The sequence below is a fragment of the Lissotriton helveticus genome, chromosome 1_1 (genome assembly GCF_964261635.1).
Source record: "Lissotriton helveticus chromosome 1_1, aLisHel1.1, whole genome shotgun sequence".
In the NCBI taxonomy this organism is placed as follows: Eukaryota; Metazoa; Chordata; class Amphibia; order Caudata; family Salamandridae; genus Lissotriton; species Lissotriton helveticus.
The window spans coordinates 1,435,432,092-1,435,447,450 of NC_136057.1; the positions used below are offsets into that span (position 1 = coordinate 1,435,432,092).

Here is a 15,359-nt window from a genome sequence, read left to right on the forward strand (position 1 = left end):
ATTCCCTCACGGGATACACCCGAACCCAGACTCAATAAAATTCAATCTCTGGTTATCCGGGTGTTTTTTAACATTTTTTGAACACTGTCCACGTCACTGGGTCACTACTGTTTTTAACCAAGGGTAAGATCCTCCTGGTGGAGGCTGCATACCGAAACTAACCCTATGATTATGCACACACGTGTTTGAAGAGCGGAGAACCAAGATATACCGCTAACCACGCTTCCCAACACGTGCATGAGGGTTTTTTATTGGAGACACTTCTGTGAGATCTCCTGCATACCCTGGTTCATGCAGGACAAGTGATCCTTCCCCACTTGATTTTTTGCCACATTAAAGTTGCCTGGAGGGGATTGGGGAACAAAGTATGTCTCTTAGGCCGGTGTACAGAGGCCCTAAAAACAGGTCCAAATGTGACCCAGAGGCACCAGCCCATCGCCTAATGCCCGGATGCCCGCCTTCCCGATCCAACCCTGGGCGTAACCTCATCAGATGGACACTGAGATCATACATGACCTCCTTAGAAGGACACTGTGACCAGGGTGTGTATTTACTGGATGGACACTCTGTACAGTTTGTGTACTCTTGTGTGCTGCAATGGGTTAGTGTGTGACCTCATCCGATAGACAATGAGGTCACTCCATGTCCTCCTCAACTGGGCAATGAAGTCCGATTCTGGCCCTGTGGTCTGTGTGTCTTTCTGGTCAGTGAGTGGCCTTCAGCTGTGTTCATAAACACGTGTTTTTCTGATTACAATCTTATGTCAAATGGTGTATTTACTAATGTTGTTCTCTGTGTCAGCCTCCATCCCTCTCTTCGTGTGTGAGCTGGGGATCATCGAACCCGTGCGCAGGGGGTTCTACTGCCACGATGACAGCATCAAGTACCCGCTACTGGGCCAGGAGACCGTGTCAGACACTATGCTGATCAGCGTGGGCATCCTGGTGACATCGGTGTCGGTAAGTGACTATGGTTAGATGTGCTAATACCCTCTACCCTGTATACACTATGTGTGGGATTGTGCAGCCGGTGTCTGCGACCACTTGCCCCATGGGTATGATCCACATATACCCAGGCAGGGCTTGATGTAAAGGCATGTGTCCTCCAAAGAGCCTGAAGGCCTGTGTCCAAGCCCCTTAGATCCTCCAACAGATTGCCCCGGGGAGAGTCATTTATCGGAGTAATTGAGTACTAATACTTCTTCCCCATGGAGTACAGAGCATGAGACCTTTTGGCAATCACAATTGGAGTACTAATATACCTCTTTTTTGTACAGGTTGCTAAAGGTAGACTCCTTCCAATTGGAAGTTTATTACCCCCTTGCTGCACTGACCACCCTGAGAGTGAGCCCTCCTGTGTCTGATATTCTCAGGCCTGCATTGGTCAGTTCTGCTACGGACTCATTAGGTCGAGCATTCGAGACCTCTTGTATATACTTTAGTATATATTTATTATATACTTATTATGTGTATGTACTTTGTGGGCTCTGGAGATCAGCCCTAGGACTTGTCTACTTCCGCTTAGGGACTTTTTTCGTCTGTTCAACGGACTCAATTTAACTGTCTTGATAGAAAACGACCTGCAGAGGTCAGTAAAATACCAAAATAGCTTTCTGCTGAGGGACTTTCTTTTTTTTTTATTTCTCTGGCACCTGCCTTTTTTTAACTTTCTTGATTGAAAACGACCAGCAGAGGTCAGTAAAATACCAGAATCACTTTAGCATTCTCTAGATTTCAGTCCATAGAAATGGTCTTCCACAAGCACCTGTACACAATAATATTTTTTTCAAATCTTGTATTTTTAGTGATATGATCACCGAAGGCCCTGATCTTATATTGAAAACAGAACTTTGGACTATACCATTTCCAGCTGAAAGGCAATATTTCTCTCCATGTAGTCCCACACCTGGTGTGTCACACAGTTTGGTGCTTACTTTCCCTCCATGTTAAAGAACTGTGGGGCATATTACCAAGCAATAGCGATAATTATCGCTATTGCTTGGTTAGAGACAAAATTTTACCGCTGAGCTGCGGTGATTTTTATCGCAGATAAACCTTGGTATTACCAAGGTTTATCGCAAATGCGATAAAAAACAGCCGCAATGCATGAATATCGCTGAAAAGTCAGCGATATTCATGCATTACCGAGCTAATGCTCTTAGCCATGTTATCCACCTCCCATTGGATACCATGGCTAAGAACTGCTCAGGGCAGGTGTTAGCTTTTGGAGATATTCGCGCTTAGCGCGAATATCTCCAAAAGTTGGTAATAGGAGATAGCGATGTTAGCGACTATATCCAGTCGCTAACATCTTGGCACGCCCACTTTGCATGTCATTAGTGATAAATATCACTGACATGCAAAGTGGGTCCCAAGATGGTCGCTATCTCCTACTAGCTGTCGCTAACTGGTGTTAGCGACAGCTAGGTAATAGGGAGATAATTTTATCTCCGCTTTCTTGGCTTTTAAAGCCAAAAAAGCGGAGATAAACCCCCTTGATAATATGCCCCAGAGATGTTTCAGCACCCAGGCTAATGTGCTACATAGCTAAATAATATAAGGTCCCAAAGGCGAGACCGATTGCATTGCAAATGCTTGTTTTGGTATTAACTACTGGAGTATTAGTGTTTCACTTTCCCCCAGATTTTCCTGCGAGGATGTCCTCATAGCAACAGTGCGCGGGTTATCAATACCAATTCTACATATCTTGTGCTGAAAAAGATACTTTTTGCTGTAACAGTTGGGGTATTAATACTTTCCTAGCACAAAGGTCGCTCTGTGCAAGCATTCTTTGGGCGGTCACATTTTGAGTATTAACATCCGTCCTTGCAGCAAAGTTTGCTCTCAGAGAAAATCCAACTCTGAGTATCAGCTGGAGTATTAATGCTGCTCATTCAGGAACAGCTCATGCTAGATATGAGTCCTTTTTGAAGCAACAGCTGAACTAATAATCTCCTTTTAACACATATCACATTGAAAGCTAGCACAACTGTAGTAATACTTTTCATATTAATGCCTGTTTCATGAACGACCACCGTGAGATCTTTCTAATGTAATAGTTGCAACAATACCGACTCACTGGGGAAGGTATTTTTGTGAGTACTACCGAGGTTTGATGACTCACCTTCCATTGGCCTTTGATACATTTTATTAGACAGAATACAACAGTATTAGTACCCCTCTTTTCCTTCCGGTGCCCTGTGAGAGAGTATGTTTGCATTAGCAGTTGGAGTATTAACAAATACTCCTTCCCCCACAGACCACAATGCGACAACGCTTTTTGGCGGAAAAAATTTAAGTTTTACTATCCCCACTTCTCCATAGTCTACACGCTAAGAGAGTTTATCAGCAGTATCAATCGATATATTAATACCACTCCTTCATCAAAGATTGTCCTGTTAGAGAGTTGGAGGTAAGAAAGCTCACACCCGCCTTTTAATGCACATTACCTAAGTGAGATTCTTTCGGGAGCAGCATTTAGAATCCGAATACGTATAGTGTCAGACAGATCACTATCTTTACCCAGAAGGCTGGGCTTTATTAACTCATCCCCTTACGGAAGAGTATGTGAGAGTCAATTTTTCACTAATGGCTTGTGTATTGATACCCTTTCTTCACTGCAAATGACCCTCTGACAGAATCCTTTGGGTAAGGGCTGGAGTATGAATTACGCTTTCCCGCAGATAGCCATATGATACTTGTTGGACCCGGCCTCATGGCGTGGTCCTACCCCTCCCGCATGGTGGGCCCAGGACGACATCGGCCCTCCACCCAGCATCGGGCAGCCCTTTTGCCCGACACTGCACGCCCCAACATTGCTGGTCCGGCCACCATCCCGGACCCCCACTCCCGACCGGGCTCCAGCGTGGGCCCCTCACGACCTAAGCACGAGGCTGCGCCCGACTCCATCTTGGGCCCACCACGTCACGACCACGTGGCCTCGGCCCCGGCCCAGGCCTCAGCACAGCCCAGACATCGAGGCACCAAGAGCCACCCAGGTGGTCGAGTGGCCACTCGACAGATCCCGGGGAAAAGGGTGTTTCGATGGGCCTCCAACCGTCCCCGGACGCCTTGGTTTCGATCGCCCTCCGGCCTCCCTGGGCGCTGGCTCCACCCCCCTGCTGGGTGTCTGGACACCATCATCCCGGCCCCTCTGACCCCCAGGCGCGAGGGTCCGGACATCAAAGGACTCCAGTCCTATATCTGGGCCAGCCCTGGATTAGGACGTCAGTTGTATCCTGGACTGGAAAGCCCTGCTGACGCTGTCACGGCCGACCCCAGAAGAACTCATTTTCCTGGAACCTTACGAGTGCTGGAGAGCCTGCTGGCGCTGCCGCGGCCCACCTTAGCCGAACCCTCTTGAGAGCCTGCTGGCGCTGCCGCGGCCCACCTTTGCCGAACCATCTTGAGAGCCTGCTGGCGCTGCCGCGGCCCACCTTTGCCGAACCATCTTGAGAGCCTGCTGGCGCTGCCGCGGCCCACCTTTGCTGAACCATCTTGAGAGCCTGCTGGCGCTGCCGCGGCCCACCTTTGCCGAACCATCTTGAGAGCCTGCTGGCGCTGCCGCGGCCCACCTTTGCCGAACCATCTTGAGAGCCTGCTGGCGCTGCCGCGGCCCACCTTTGCCGAACCATCTTGAGAGCCTGCTGGCGCTGCCGCGGCCCACCTTTGCCGAACCATCTTGAGAGCCTGCTGGCGCTGCCGTGGCTCAACCTCTCGGAACCCCCGGCTCGAGGATTGAGAGCTGTGCGCAGGGTATCCCGTCCTACACCCCAACCGAGACTGTCCCGCTACCCTGATCCCCTCTTGCGAGACTTTACAGACCCCTCGGTCTACTTGTACATATCGCTGAGAACCCGCAGCCTTTAATTCCTGATAAAGCTTACAAACTCGACTTCTGGTGTGGTGTCCATTTGTGGTGTGTGGTTACTCTGTTGTGCGATCCTAGGAGAGGGCCCTCACCCAGGAGGCCTCTCAGTAACGCTCGGCTACTTCTTGACAGAGAGGTGGACCTAGGGGTGGTCAGTCAGACATCTTCTGCCTCCCCCGGGGTCGCCTTTCTAACATTGGTGGCAAGCGACGGGATCCGAGCCGACGCAGATCGTACAGGAGAGTAATTCACTCACTACCGAGAAAAACACACCGCGACCATGACTACTCAGGAAACCAGACCGACCGCGGAATTCCAGAAAGAAAAGATGGAAGATTACAGCCACAAGGAGTTAAAACAATTTTGCAAGGACCTAGACCACGGGCCTCAACACCAAAGAGGATTTTAAATCAGCCCTGCAAGCCTGGGCGGACGCTGATAACGCGCCACCTCAGAATGAAGACAACCCGGGCCCGAATGGACGCCCGGAGACCGACGCGAACCCAGCGAGGGAAAGAACCGCAGACCTGGACACGGGCCTCCCCCACGGAGACGCCCGAGAACGAGAGAGGAACCGGCTCCACGAGTTGGAGCTCGCCCGACTCCGACAAGAAGGAGAGATACAGCTGGCCGAAAGGAAATTAGCCCTCGAGCAACTACGGCTAGAAGGAGACCTAGAGGAAAGGCGAAGACAACGAGACCTAGAAGAAAAGAAACTCGTGCTCGAGCATGAGCGCGGCCTCAAAGAACTGGAAATCAAGGCCAAGACAACAGAAACCGGCACCGCCGGGGGTAAGGCCTCACCCCCGCCGGGGGACACGAAGGTGCATATACCCAAGGAGGTCGTCAAAGAATACTATAAGAACGACGACATCCAACAGTGGTTCAAGGCCTACGAGGTCGCCATGACCGCCCATCGAGTACCCCTCAAAGACTGGGGCGCCGGCTTATGGGGGAAGTTCATCAATGAGGGGAGAGACGCCCTGCTAGAGCTCCCCGACGCCGAGATGACCTCGTACGAACACATGAAGACCGCCCTCCTCACTCGCTACGGACTCACCCCCGAAATGTACCGGCTGCGATTTCGAGACTGTAAGAAAATCCCCGGTACCACTTGGGTGGAGTACGTGAACTTTTACAGCAGAGCCTTCGAAGGGTGGATCAGAGGCTGCCAGGTCACCACCTACCAGCAGTTGGTCGACCTCATCCTATGGGAGCATCTTTCCAATAATTGCTTCGTCGAACTCCGGCAGCAACTCCTCGACAGCAAATTGACAGAGCCACGAAAACTCGCTGTCGAGCGGATCGATGGGTGAGCAACCGAGTTCCCCGGAGTCCGATGGGAGACTACGGCCGGGGATCCCCGGGGAACCACCGACCCCGAGGCGGCGGAGGAGGCCAGAGTAGGGGCCGAGACACCCCCGCGGGGTCATCCCCTACCTCCCCGTCGCCATCCCTGGGTTGGAGGGGAGGCCCCCCAGCCAGGCCCGGGCCCCGCCCGAATGTTACGTGCCACAGATGCCAGCGACAGGGCCATTATGCGAACGACCCTCTCTGCCCGATGAACCAGCGACCCGGCACCACCGGTCCCCCGATCCGCCAGATCGCGGCCGCCGCCCTGAGTGCCGAGGGAGGCGAAGAAGATGGCGACGACACCGAGCAGGCCGAGTGGGAGCCCGCAGCCATGATCTTAGCATGCCTGGGTGATCAAGACATGATCCCCCGAGACCCGATCCCAGGTAACACCCAGAAATACCGCCAATGGGTCACCATCAATGGACGCCGGGCCGAAGCCCTCCGGGATACTGGAGCCAGTGTGACGGCAGTCCGCTGCCACTTGGTGACCCCAGAACAAATTCTCCCCAACGTCTTGTGCCCAGTACGGTCGGCTGACAACTCTGAAAGTTTGTGCCAGATGGCCCGCATCCCCTTCGAGTGGGGAGGGGTGTCGGGCATGCTGAAAGTGACTGTCCGAGACGATGCCCCCGTGGACTGCCTCCTCGGGAATGACCTGGAAAGTTCCCTCTGGGCCGGCGTAGAGTGGAGAGAGCATCTGGCGATGCTAGGCCTTCCCGAGTGGGTTTGTGCGACCACCCGCTCCATGTCCGCCCGGGCCTCCCCCCCAACGGAGGAAGCCCCGATCGAGGAGCGGGAGTGGCCCGCACCTCCACCGCCCGCCGTCCCCGAGGACACCGACCCTGAACCAGGCCCCCAGGGGCCCAGCCATGAGGAAATCACCGAGCTCGGCCACCTGCCAGAACTAGCTCAGTGGCGCCAAGAAGGTGGCCCCACCCGCGAACAATTCCGACAAGAACAGAGCACCTGTCCCTCCCTCGAGGGAATTCGACGACAAGCCGCCGCTCAAGCCGCTGGAGACCCTACGGGGTCCCACTGGGTCTATTGGGACAACGACCTTCTCTACAGTGAACAGAAGATTGCCGAACTAGGGGCCAGCCGGGTGCTGGTCGTTCCCCTCCGATTTCGAGACTTCCTCTTGAACTTAGGACATGATGTGCCCCTCGCCGGGCACCTGGGCCAGGACAAAACTTACAGCCGCCTGGTGACTCATTTCTACTGGCCGAAAATGCGCAACGATGTGCACAATCACTGCAGATCCTGCCCGACCTGCCAAGCCAGCGGGAAGAGCGGGGGGGAAAGTCAAAGCCCCGCTCCAGCCGTTTCCCGTGGTCACCACCCCCTTCGAGCGAGTGGGGATAGACATCGTGGGGCCCCTGGACCCCCGCACCCCACAAGGGCACCGCTTCATCCTCGTGCTGGTGGACCATGCCACCCGATATCCGGAAGCCATCCCCCTCCGAACCATCACGGCCCCAGTAGTCGGCCGAGCCCTAATGGGGATCTTCTCCAGAGTCGGCTTCCCCCGAGAAGTCGTGAGTGATCGGGGCACAAACTTTATTTCCAAGTATATGCGATCCCTGTGGCAACAGTGCGGGGTCACATATAAGTTCACCACCCCGTATCACCCCCAAGGAAATGGACTTGTGGAGCGGTTTAACCGAACACTGAAGGGAATGATCAAGGGCCTCGAGGAGCCACTACGACGCAAATGGGATGTTCTGCTGCCTTGCCTCCTGTTTGCGTACCGCGAAGTACCCCAGAAGTCCCTGGGGTTCAGCCCCTTCGAACTATTGTATGGGCACCCGGTCCGGGGCCCCCTCAGCCTGGTCAAAGAAGGCTGGGAGACGGCTGCCCGAGGTGCTCCACCAGATGTCTACCAGTACCTCCTGACCCTCCGCAACCAGACTCGGAAGTTCCGGGAACTGGCCGAAGCCAACCTTGAAGCCAGTCAGGAGGAGATGAAACGCTGGTATGACCAGAACGCCTCGTCCATCGAATTCAAACCGGGCCAGCAGGTCTGGGTCATGTCCCCGGTTGAACCTTGTGCCCTCCAGGACATGTGGACGGGGCCCTTCAAAGTGGTGGAGCGCAAGAGCCCCGTCACTTACTTGATGGACATGGAGTCCCCCAGGAACCCCCTCCGGGTTCTACACGCTAACCGTCTAAAGCCGCACTTTGCCTGCACTGAACTAAGCCTGCTGTTAGCGACCGATGAAGGAGCTGAAGACGACTCCGAACCACTGCCAGATCTCCTGAGCACCACTGAGAAGGACAGCTCCATCGAAGGGGTCATGCTCTCCTCCACCCTGACCCCGGAGCAGCACCATGACTGCCGGCAGCTGCTGGGGCAGTTTGCAGATCTGTTTTCCCTCACCCCTGGAGTCACCCGGTGGTGTGTCCACGATGTAGACACCGGAGACAGCCCGCCTGTAAGACACCGAGCTTTCCGAGTGCCCGATCGAGTTCGGGCCTGCATCCAGTCCGAGGTGGCCAAGATGCTAGCGCTAGGGGTAGTCGAACCCTCCGACAGTCCGTGGGCCAGCCCGGTTGTCCTGGTCCCTAAAGCCGCCGCCCCTGGCACGCCCCCGGAGCTCCGGTTCTGTGTTGACTACCGGGGGCTGAATGCCGTCACCAGGACCGATGCCCATCCCATCCCCCGGGCGGATGAACTGATCGATCGCCTGGGGGCTGCGACGTATCTCAGCACCTTCGATCTCACGGCCGGGTATTGGCAGATCGGCCTCACCCCTGGAGCGCAGGAGCGATCAGCCTTTTTCGACTCCGGATGGCCACTACCATTTCAAGGTGATGCCCTTCGGCATGAAAAACGCCCTGGCCACCTTCCAGAGACTCGTGAATAGAGTGCTGGCCGGGCTAGAAGAGTTCCGCGCCGCCTACCTAGACGACATTGCAGTGTACAGCCTCCGCTGGGAGACACACCTGACCCACCTCCGGGAGGTCCTGACGGCCCTCCGACGGGCCGGACTAACAATAAAGGCCAGCAAATGCCAGATCGGCCAAGGGTCCGTGACGTATCTGGGACACCAGGTGGGAAGCGGCCGGGTAGCTCCCCTCCAACCAAAGATTGACGCCATCCGGGTCTGGGAGCCCCCAATCACCCAAACAGCCGTCCGAGCCTTCCTGGGGCTCACCGGATACTATCGGCGCTTCATCAAAGACTATGGAAGCATTGTGGGGCCCCTCACAGGTCTGACCTCCAAGAAGCTACCCCAGAAGGTGTGCTGGACCCCAGAGTGCCAAGCAGCCTTCGAGACTCTAAAGACTGCCATGTGCACCGCCCCTGTGCTCCAGGCCCCCGACTACAGCCGAGAGTTTGTGGTCCAAACCGACGCCTCGGAGCACGGCATTGGGGCGGTCCTCTCCCAAGTGAACTCTGAGGGAATCGACCTCCCCGTTGCCTTCATCAGCCGGCGGCTGCTAGCCAGAGAACAGCGCTGGAGCACCATCGAGTTGGAAGCCTTCGCCGTCGTGTGGGCCCTAAAGAAGCTCCGGCCCTACCTCTTCGGCACCCACTTCCGGGTCCAGACCGACCACCGGCCCCTGCGGTGGTTGATGCAGATGCGGGGCGAGAACCCGAAACTGTTGTGATGGTCCATCTCCCTGCAAGGGATGGACTTCACTGTGGAGCATCGCCCCGGCAACGACACGCCAATGCTGACGGCCTCTCCAGATTCTTCTGCCTTGGCGAGGAGAGTCCCCAAGAAGATGGGTGACTCTCCCTTGCCTTCAGCTGGGGGGGACGCGTGTTGGACCAGGCCTCATGGCGTGGTCCTACCCCTCCCGCATGGTGGGCCCAGGACGACATCGGCCCTTCACCCAGCATCGGGCAGCCCTTTTGCCCGACACTGCACGCCCCAACATTGCTGGTCCGGCCACCATCCCGGACCCCCACTCCCGACCGGGCTCCAGCGTGGGCCCCTCACGACCTAAGCACGAGGCTGCGCCCGACTCCATCTTGGGCCCACCACGTCACGACCACGTGGCCTCGGCCCCGGCCCAGGCCTCAGCACAGCCCAGACATCGAGGCACCAAGAGCCACCCAGGTGGTCGAGTGGCCACTCGACAGATCCCGGGGAAAAGGGTGTTTCGATGGGCCTCCAACCGTCCCCAGACGCCTGGTTTCGATCGCCCTCCGGCCTCCCTGGGCGCTGGCTCCACCCCCCTGCTGGGTGTCTGGACACCATCATCCCGGCCCCTCTGACCCCCAGGCGCGAGGGTCCGGACATCAAAGGACTCCAGTCCTATATCTGGGCCAGCCCTGGATTAGGACGTCAGTTGTATCCTGGACTGGAAAGCCCTGCTGACGCTGTCACGGCCGACCCCAGAAGAACTCATTTTCCTGGAACCTTACGAGAGCTGGAGAGCCTGCTGGCGCTGCCGCGGCCCACCTTTGCCGAACCCTCTTGAGAGCCTGCTGGCGCTGCCGCGGCCCACCTTTGCCGAACCATCTTGAGAGCCTGCTGGCGCTGCCGCGGCCCACCTTTGCCGAACCATCTTGAGAGCCTGCTGGCGCTGCCGCGGCCCACCTTTGCCGAGCCATCTTGAGAGCCTGCTGGCGCTGCCGCGGCCCACCTTTGCCGAACCATCTTGAGAGCCTGCTGGCGCTGCCGTGGCTCAACCTCTCGGAACCCCCGGCTCGAGGATTGAGAGCTGTGCGCAGGGTATCCCGTCCTACACCCCAACCGAGACTGTCCCGCTACCCTGATCCCCTCTTGCGAGACTTTACAGACCCCTCGGTCTACTTGTACATATCGCTGAGAACCCGCAGCCTTTAATTCCTGATAAAGCTTACGAACTCGACTTCTGGAGTGGTGTCCATTTGTGGTGTGTGGTTACTCTGTTGTGCGATCCTAGGAGAGGGCCCTCACCCAGGAGGCCTCTCAGTAACGCTCGGCTACTTCTTGACAGAGAGGTGGACCTAGGGGTGGTCAGTCAGACATCTTCTGCCTCCCCCGGGGTCGCCTTTCTAACAATACTTCTTTTGGCAGGAACAGTGGTAGTTTGGTACTCTCTTTCACTCTAAGATTAGCCTGTGAGAAGGTTTTATTTAGTGGCAACTGTTACAATTCTAATGCTCCCTTTGTCACTGATCACTATATAAAAGAGCCCTCCGTCAGTTGAAGTATTAATAGCCATGACTCCCCATTAGCTGGCATTGACATTTGATATATGAATACCATGTCCTTCTATGATGATTCCCTGTGAGAGAGCCCTTTTTCTGTGTGCAAAAAGGTCATAGTTTGAGCTTTGGAACCCTTCTTTTCCCAATACTACTCCTTCTCTTATTAATCGTGTAGGAACGTAGTTGTTTTTGGGGTTTAAAATTTGGAGAGCTAATAGCAGTAGCCGCTCTTCCCCAGACATCGCAGTGGGTGACAGTCATTTTGGGAGTAAAATGTGAGCTCTTATAATTAATACTCCTTCTAAAAGACATCCTTGGTAGAGAGTTGTTTTGATTGCAGGATTTCGCCTATTAACATCACTTCTTCTCCAAGGGAAAGAGTACTGTGGGAGTATCACTTCACTTAATAATGCCACTCCTTCTCCAAGATCTCCCTGGCTGAGAGTCATTTTGGGAGTAACATTTGTTGTTCTGATATTCCTCACAGATCGCACTGGGAGAGATCTACCGGATCCGCTTCCTCCACCAGAGATCGAAGTCCTTCGTCTCAAACCCTTATGTGGCAATCCTGTATAAAGAGGTTGGCGCCTTCCTATTCGGGTGCGCTGCGGGCCAGTCCCTTACCAACATCGCCAAGCTCGCCATCGGGCGCCTCCGGCCACATTTCTTGGCAGTGTGCCAACCAGACTTTTCCCTCGTAAACTGTTCTGTGGGGTATGTGGAGAATTACAACTGCACCGGAAGTCCCTCGGCAGTGAAAGAGGCAAGGTATGGAAGATTCGTATTTATAGAGTATTCATGGACCCCGACTTAGTACTCAAGCCAGGCACTCCTTGTTCATAGGGTATACACGGACCGCAGTTTAGCAGACACACATATGTGGCTGGCCTTTATTCTTAGCATGCACATGTACACCTCACACTTATATCTGCCCTCACGTTGTCCACTGAATATACATGGGCACCTGATTAGCGCTAAGCCATGGTTTCAAATGACCTTGGTCATAGAGCACACAGGGACTCTGATTAGCACCCAGACAATTTCCTGGTGACCGTTTGGTAATTTGCACACATACACCAGCTGGACACATACTCCAGAAGATGTCTCTTCTCTACAGGAACAAGGTGCTCACCTGGACTTGAGCTGGTCATGCACAGATGTGTGTATTCGATGTAGATTCGGTTAGGATCAATTATGTAGCTAAGAAATGTTTGGGGGCTGCTGTCATGCTAATGAGGGATGGATGGAGGCTGATCAGTGGAAGAATAGAACCTCTTAGTTTACAGATATAGATTTGCTGAATGGTGTTTGGAAGTCTGGTTACTAAATGATGGTGGCCGCTGGATTGAAGGCCAGTTAATGGTGAGGATGGGCCTGCTGCTTTGGCTGGCCGATGACAATATTGTAACTGCGGAAGGGGGCCTGGTGGCTGGCCATCGAAGGAAGGTGGCTCATGAATGGAAGGCTGGTAGATAGTCAGCCAATGGTGGCTTCCAGATTTGAGTGTGCTAACTGGTGAGTTGGTGCCTGTGGATTTGAGAGTGGTACCTAGTGTCTGGTAGATGGGAGCTTGAGGATTGGTAAATGTGAGCTTGGTGAGGAGCGACTGGCGACTGGCAAATAGGAGCTCGGAGACTAGTAGGTAGAAGTCTTGTGACTGGTAGATTGGAGAATGAGGATAGATAAATGGGAGTATTTTGACTGACAGGTGGGAATCTAGTGAATGGCAGGTGGAAGCCTGGTGACTGGCAGGTGGGAGCCGAGTGACTGCCAGTGGGAGCCCAGTGACTGGCAGGTGGGAATCTAGTGAATGGCAGGTGGAAGCCTGATGACTGGCAGGTGGGAGCCCAGTGACTGCAGGTGGGAATCTAGTGAATGGCAGGTGGAAGCCTGATGACTGGCAGGTGGGAGCCCAGTGACTGCAGGTGGGAGCCGAGTGACTGGCAGGTGGGAATCTAGTGAATGGCAGGTGGAAGCCTGGTGACTGGCAGGTGGGAGCCCAGTGACTGCAGGTGGGAATCTAGTGATTGGCAGGTGGAAGCCTGATGACTGGCAGGTGGGAGCTCAGTGACTGCAGGTGGGAGCCGAGTGACTGGCAGGTGGGAATCTAGTGAATGGCAGGTGGAAGCCTGATGACTGGCAGGTGGGAACCCAGTGACTGCAGGTGGGAATCTAGTGAATGGCAGGTGGAAGCCTGATGACTGGCAGGTGGGAGCCCAGTGACTGCAGGTGGGAGCCCAGTGACGGGCATGTGGGAATCTAGTGAATGGCAGGTGGAAGCCTGGTGACTGGCAGGTGGAAGCCCGGTGACTGGCAGGTGAAAGCAGAGTGATTGGTAGGTTGGAGATGAGTGTCTGTGTGATTATACCATAGTGACAGGATGATAGGACTCCTGGAATGTGACCCTGGTGACAGAATGTAAACAGCCCTGGGATTAGAACCTGGTGCCAGAATGTTAGGATCCCTGAGATTAGACCCTGGGGTAAGAATGCTAGGAGCCCTGGGATTAGAGCTCAGTGAATGAATGTTAGGGGTGTAGGGATTAGTGCCCAGTGACAGAATGTTAGGAGCCCTGAGATCCGACCCTAGTGAGATAATTGTATCTCCCTGGGATCAGACTGGGAGACAACATTTTATGAGCCATGAGATTGGACACAGGTGACAGATTGTTAGGAACCCTGGGATTAGACCTTGATGACAGAATGTTAGGAGACCTAGGATTAGAGCCAGGGACAGAATGTTAAGAGCCCTGCGATTAGACCATAGTGACAGAATATTAGGAGGCCTCAGATTAGACCCTGGCGGGAGATTGTTACTAACTCTGAGACTCGACCTTGTGACAGAATATTAGGAGCCCTGGTATTAGTGCCCAGTGACAGAATGTTAGGATCCCTGAGTTTAGACCCTGGTGTCAGAATGTTATGAGCCCTGGGATTAGAGCCCAGTGAATGAATGTTAGGAGTGTGGGGATTGGTGCCCAGTGACAGAATGTTAGGAGCCATGAGATTAGACCCTAGCGAGAGAATGTTAGTGCCCTGGGATCAGACAGAGGGACAAAATGTCATGAGCCCTGAGATTGGATCCAGGTGACAAAATGTTAGGAACCCTGGGATTAGACCTTGATAGCAGACTGTTAGGAGCCCTGGGATTAGAGCCAGGGACAGAATGTCTCAGTTTAGGAGTAGTAAAACTTTAGGACTCCTAAACAGAGAAAAATCCTAACTTTAAGACTTTCGGTATTCACAGAAGGCATCTAGGAGTCCTAAAGTTAGGACTCCTAACTTCTGTGAATACCAAAATGAGGAAGTGCCTTCTGTGAATACCGAAATGGTAGTACATTTAGGATTTTGTCTTAAATTAGTTCTGTGAATCGGGCCCCATGTTAGGAGTCCTCTGATTAGAGCCTTGTGACAGAATGTTAGGAGCCCTGGTTTAGACCCATGTTATAGAATGCTAGGAGCCCTGGGATTAGACCTCGATTATAAAACATTAGGAGCCCTGAGATTAGACCCCAGTGACAGAATGTTCGGAGCTTTAGGATTAGAGCTCAAGATAGAATGTAGGAGTCCTGGGATCAGAGCCAGGGACAGAATGTTAGGAGCCCTGGGATTAGACACTTGTGAGAGAATGTTATTAGCCTTGAGATTAGACCCTGGTGACAGAATATTTGGAGCTCTGAGATTAAACCCTGGTGACAGAATGTTAGGAACCTTGAGATTAGAGCCAGGTGAATGAGTGTTAGGGCCCTGAGATTAGACCCCAGTAGGAGAATGCTTAGGAGCCCTGGGATTAGACTGTGCGACAGAATGTTAGAAGCCCCGAGATTAGACCGCAGTGACAGAATGTTAGGAGCCCTGGGATTAGAGTCCAGTAACAGAATGTTAGGTGTCCAGGTTTAAACCAAGGTAACAGAGTGTTAGGATCACTGGGATTAGACCCTGGTGACAGATATTTGGAGGCCTGAAACTAGACCTTGGTTGCAGAATGT

The 15,359-nt window shown here is 53.9% G+C and overlaps 1 protein-coding gene across 1 annotated transcript in view; it reads left to right on the forward strand.

Moving 5' to 3' along the window:
• LOC144826895 (phospholipid phosphatase 3-like) overlaps positions 1 to 15,359 on the forward strand; it is a 92,841-nt gene that overhangs the window by 26,436 nt on the left and 51,046 nt on the right. The window contains exons 2-3 of the mRNA XM_078685359.1: positions 802 to 959; positions 11,859 to 12,139. Of these exons, the coding sequence (XP_078541485.1) occupies positions 802 to 959; positions 11,859 to 12,139 (439 nt within the window). The remainder of the gene's footprint in view (positions 1 to 801; positions 960 to 11,858; positions 12,140 to 15,359) is intronic.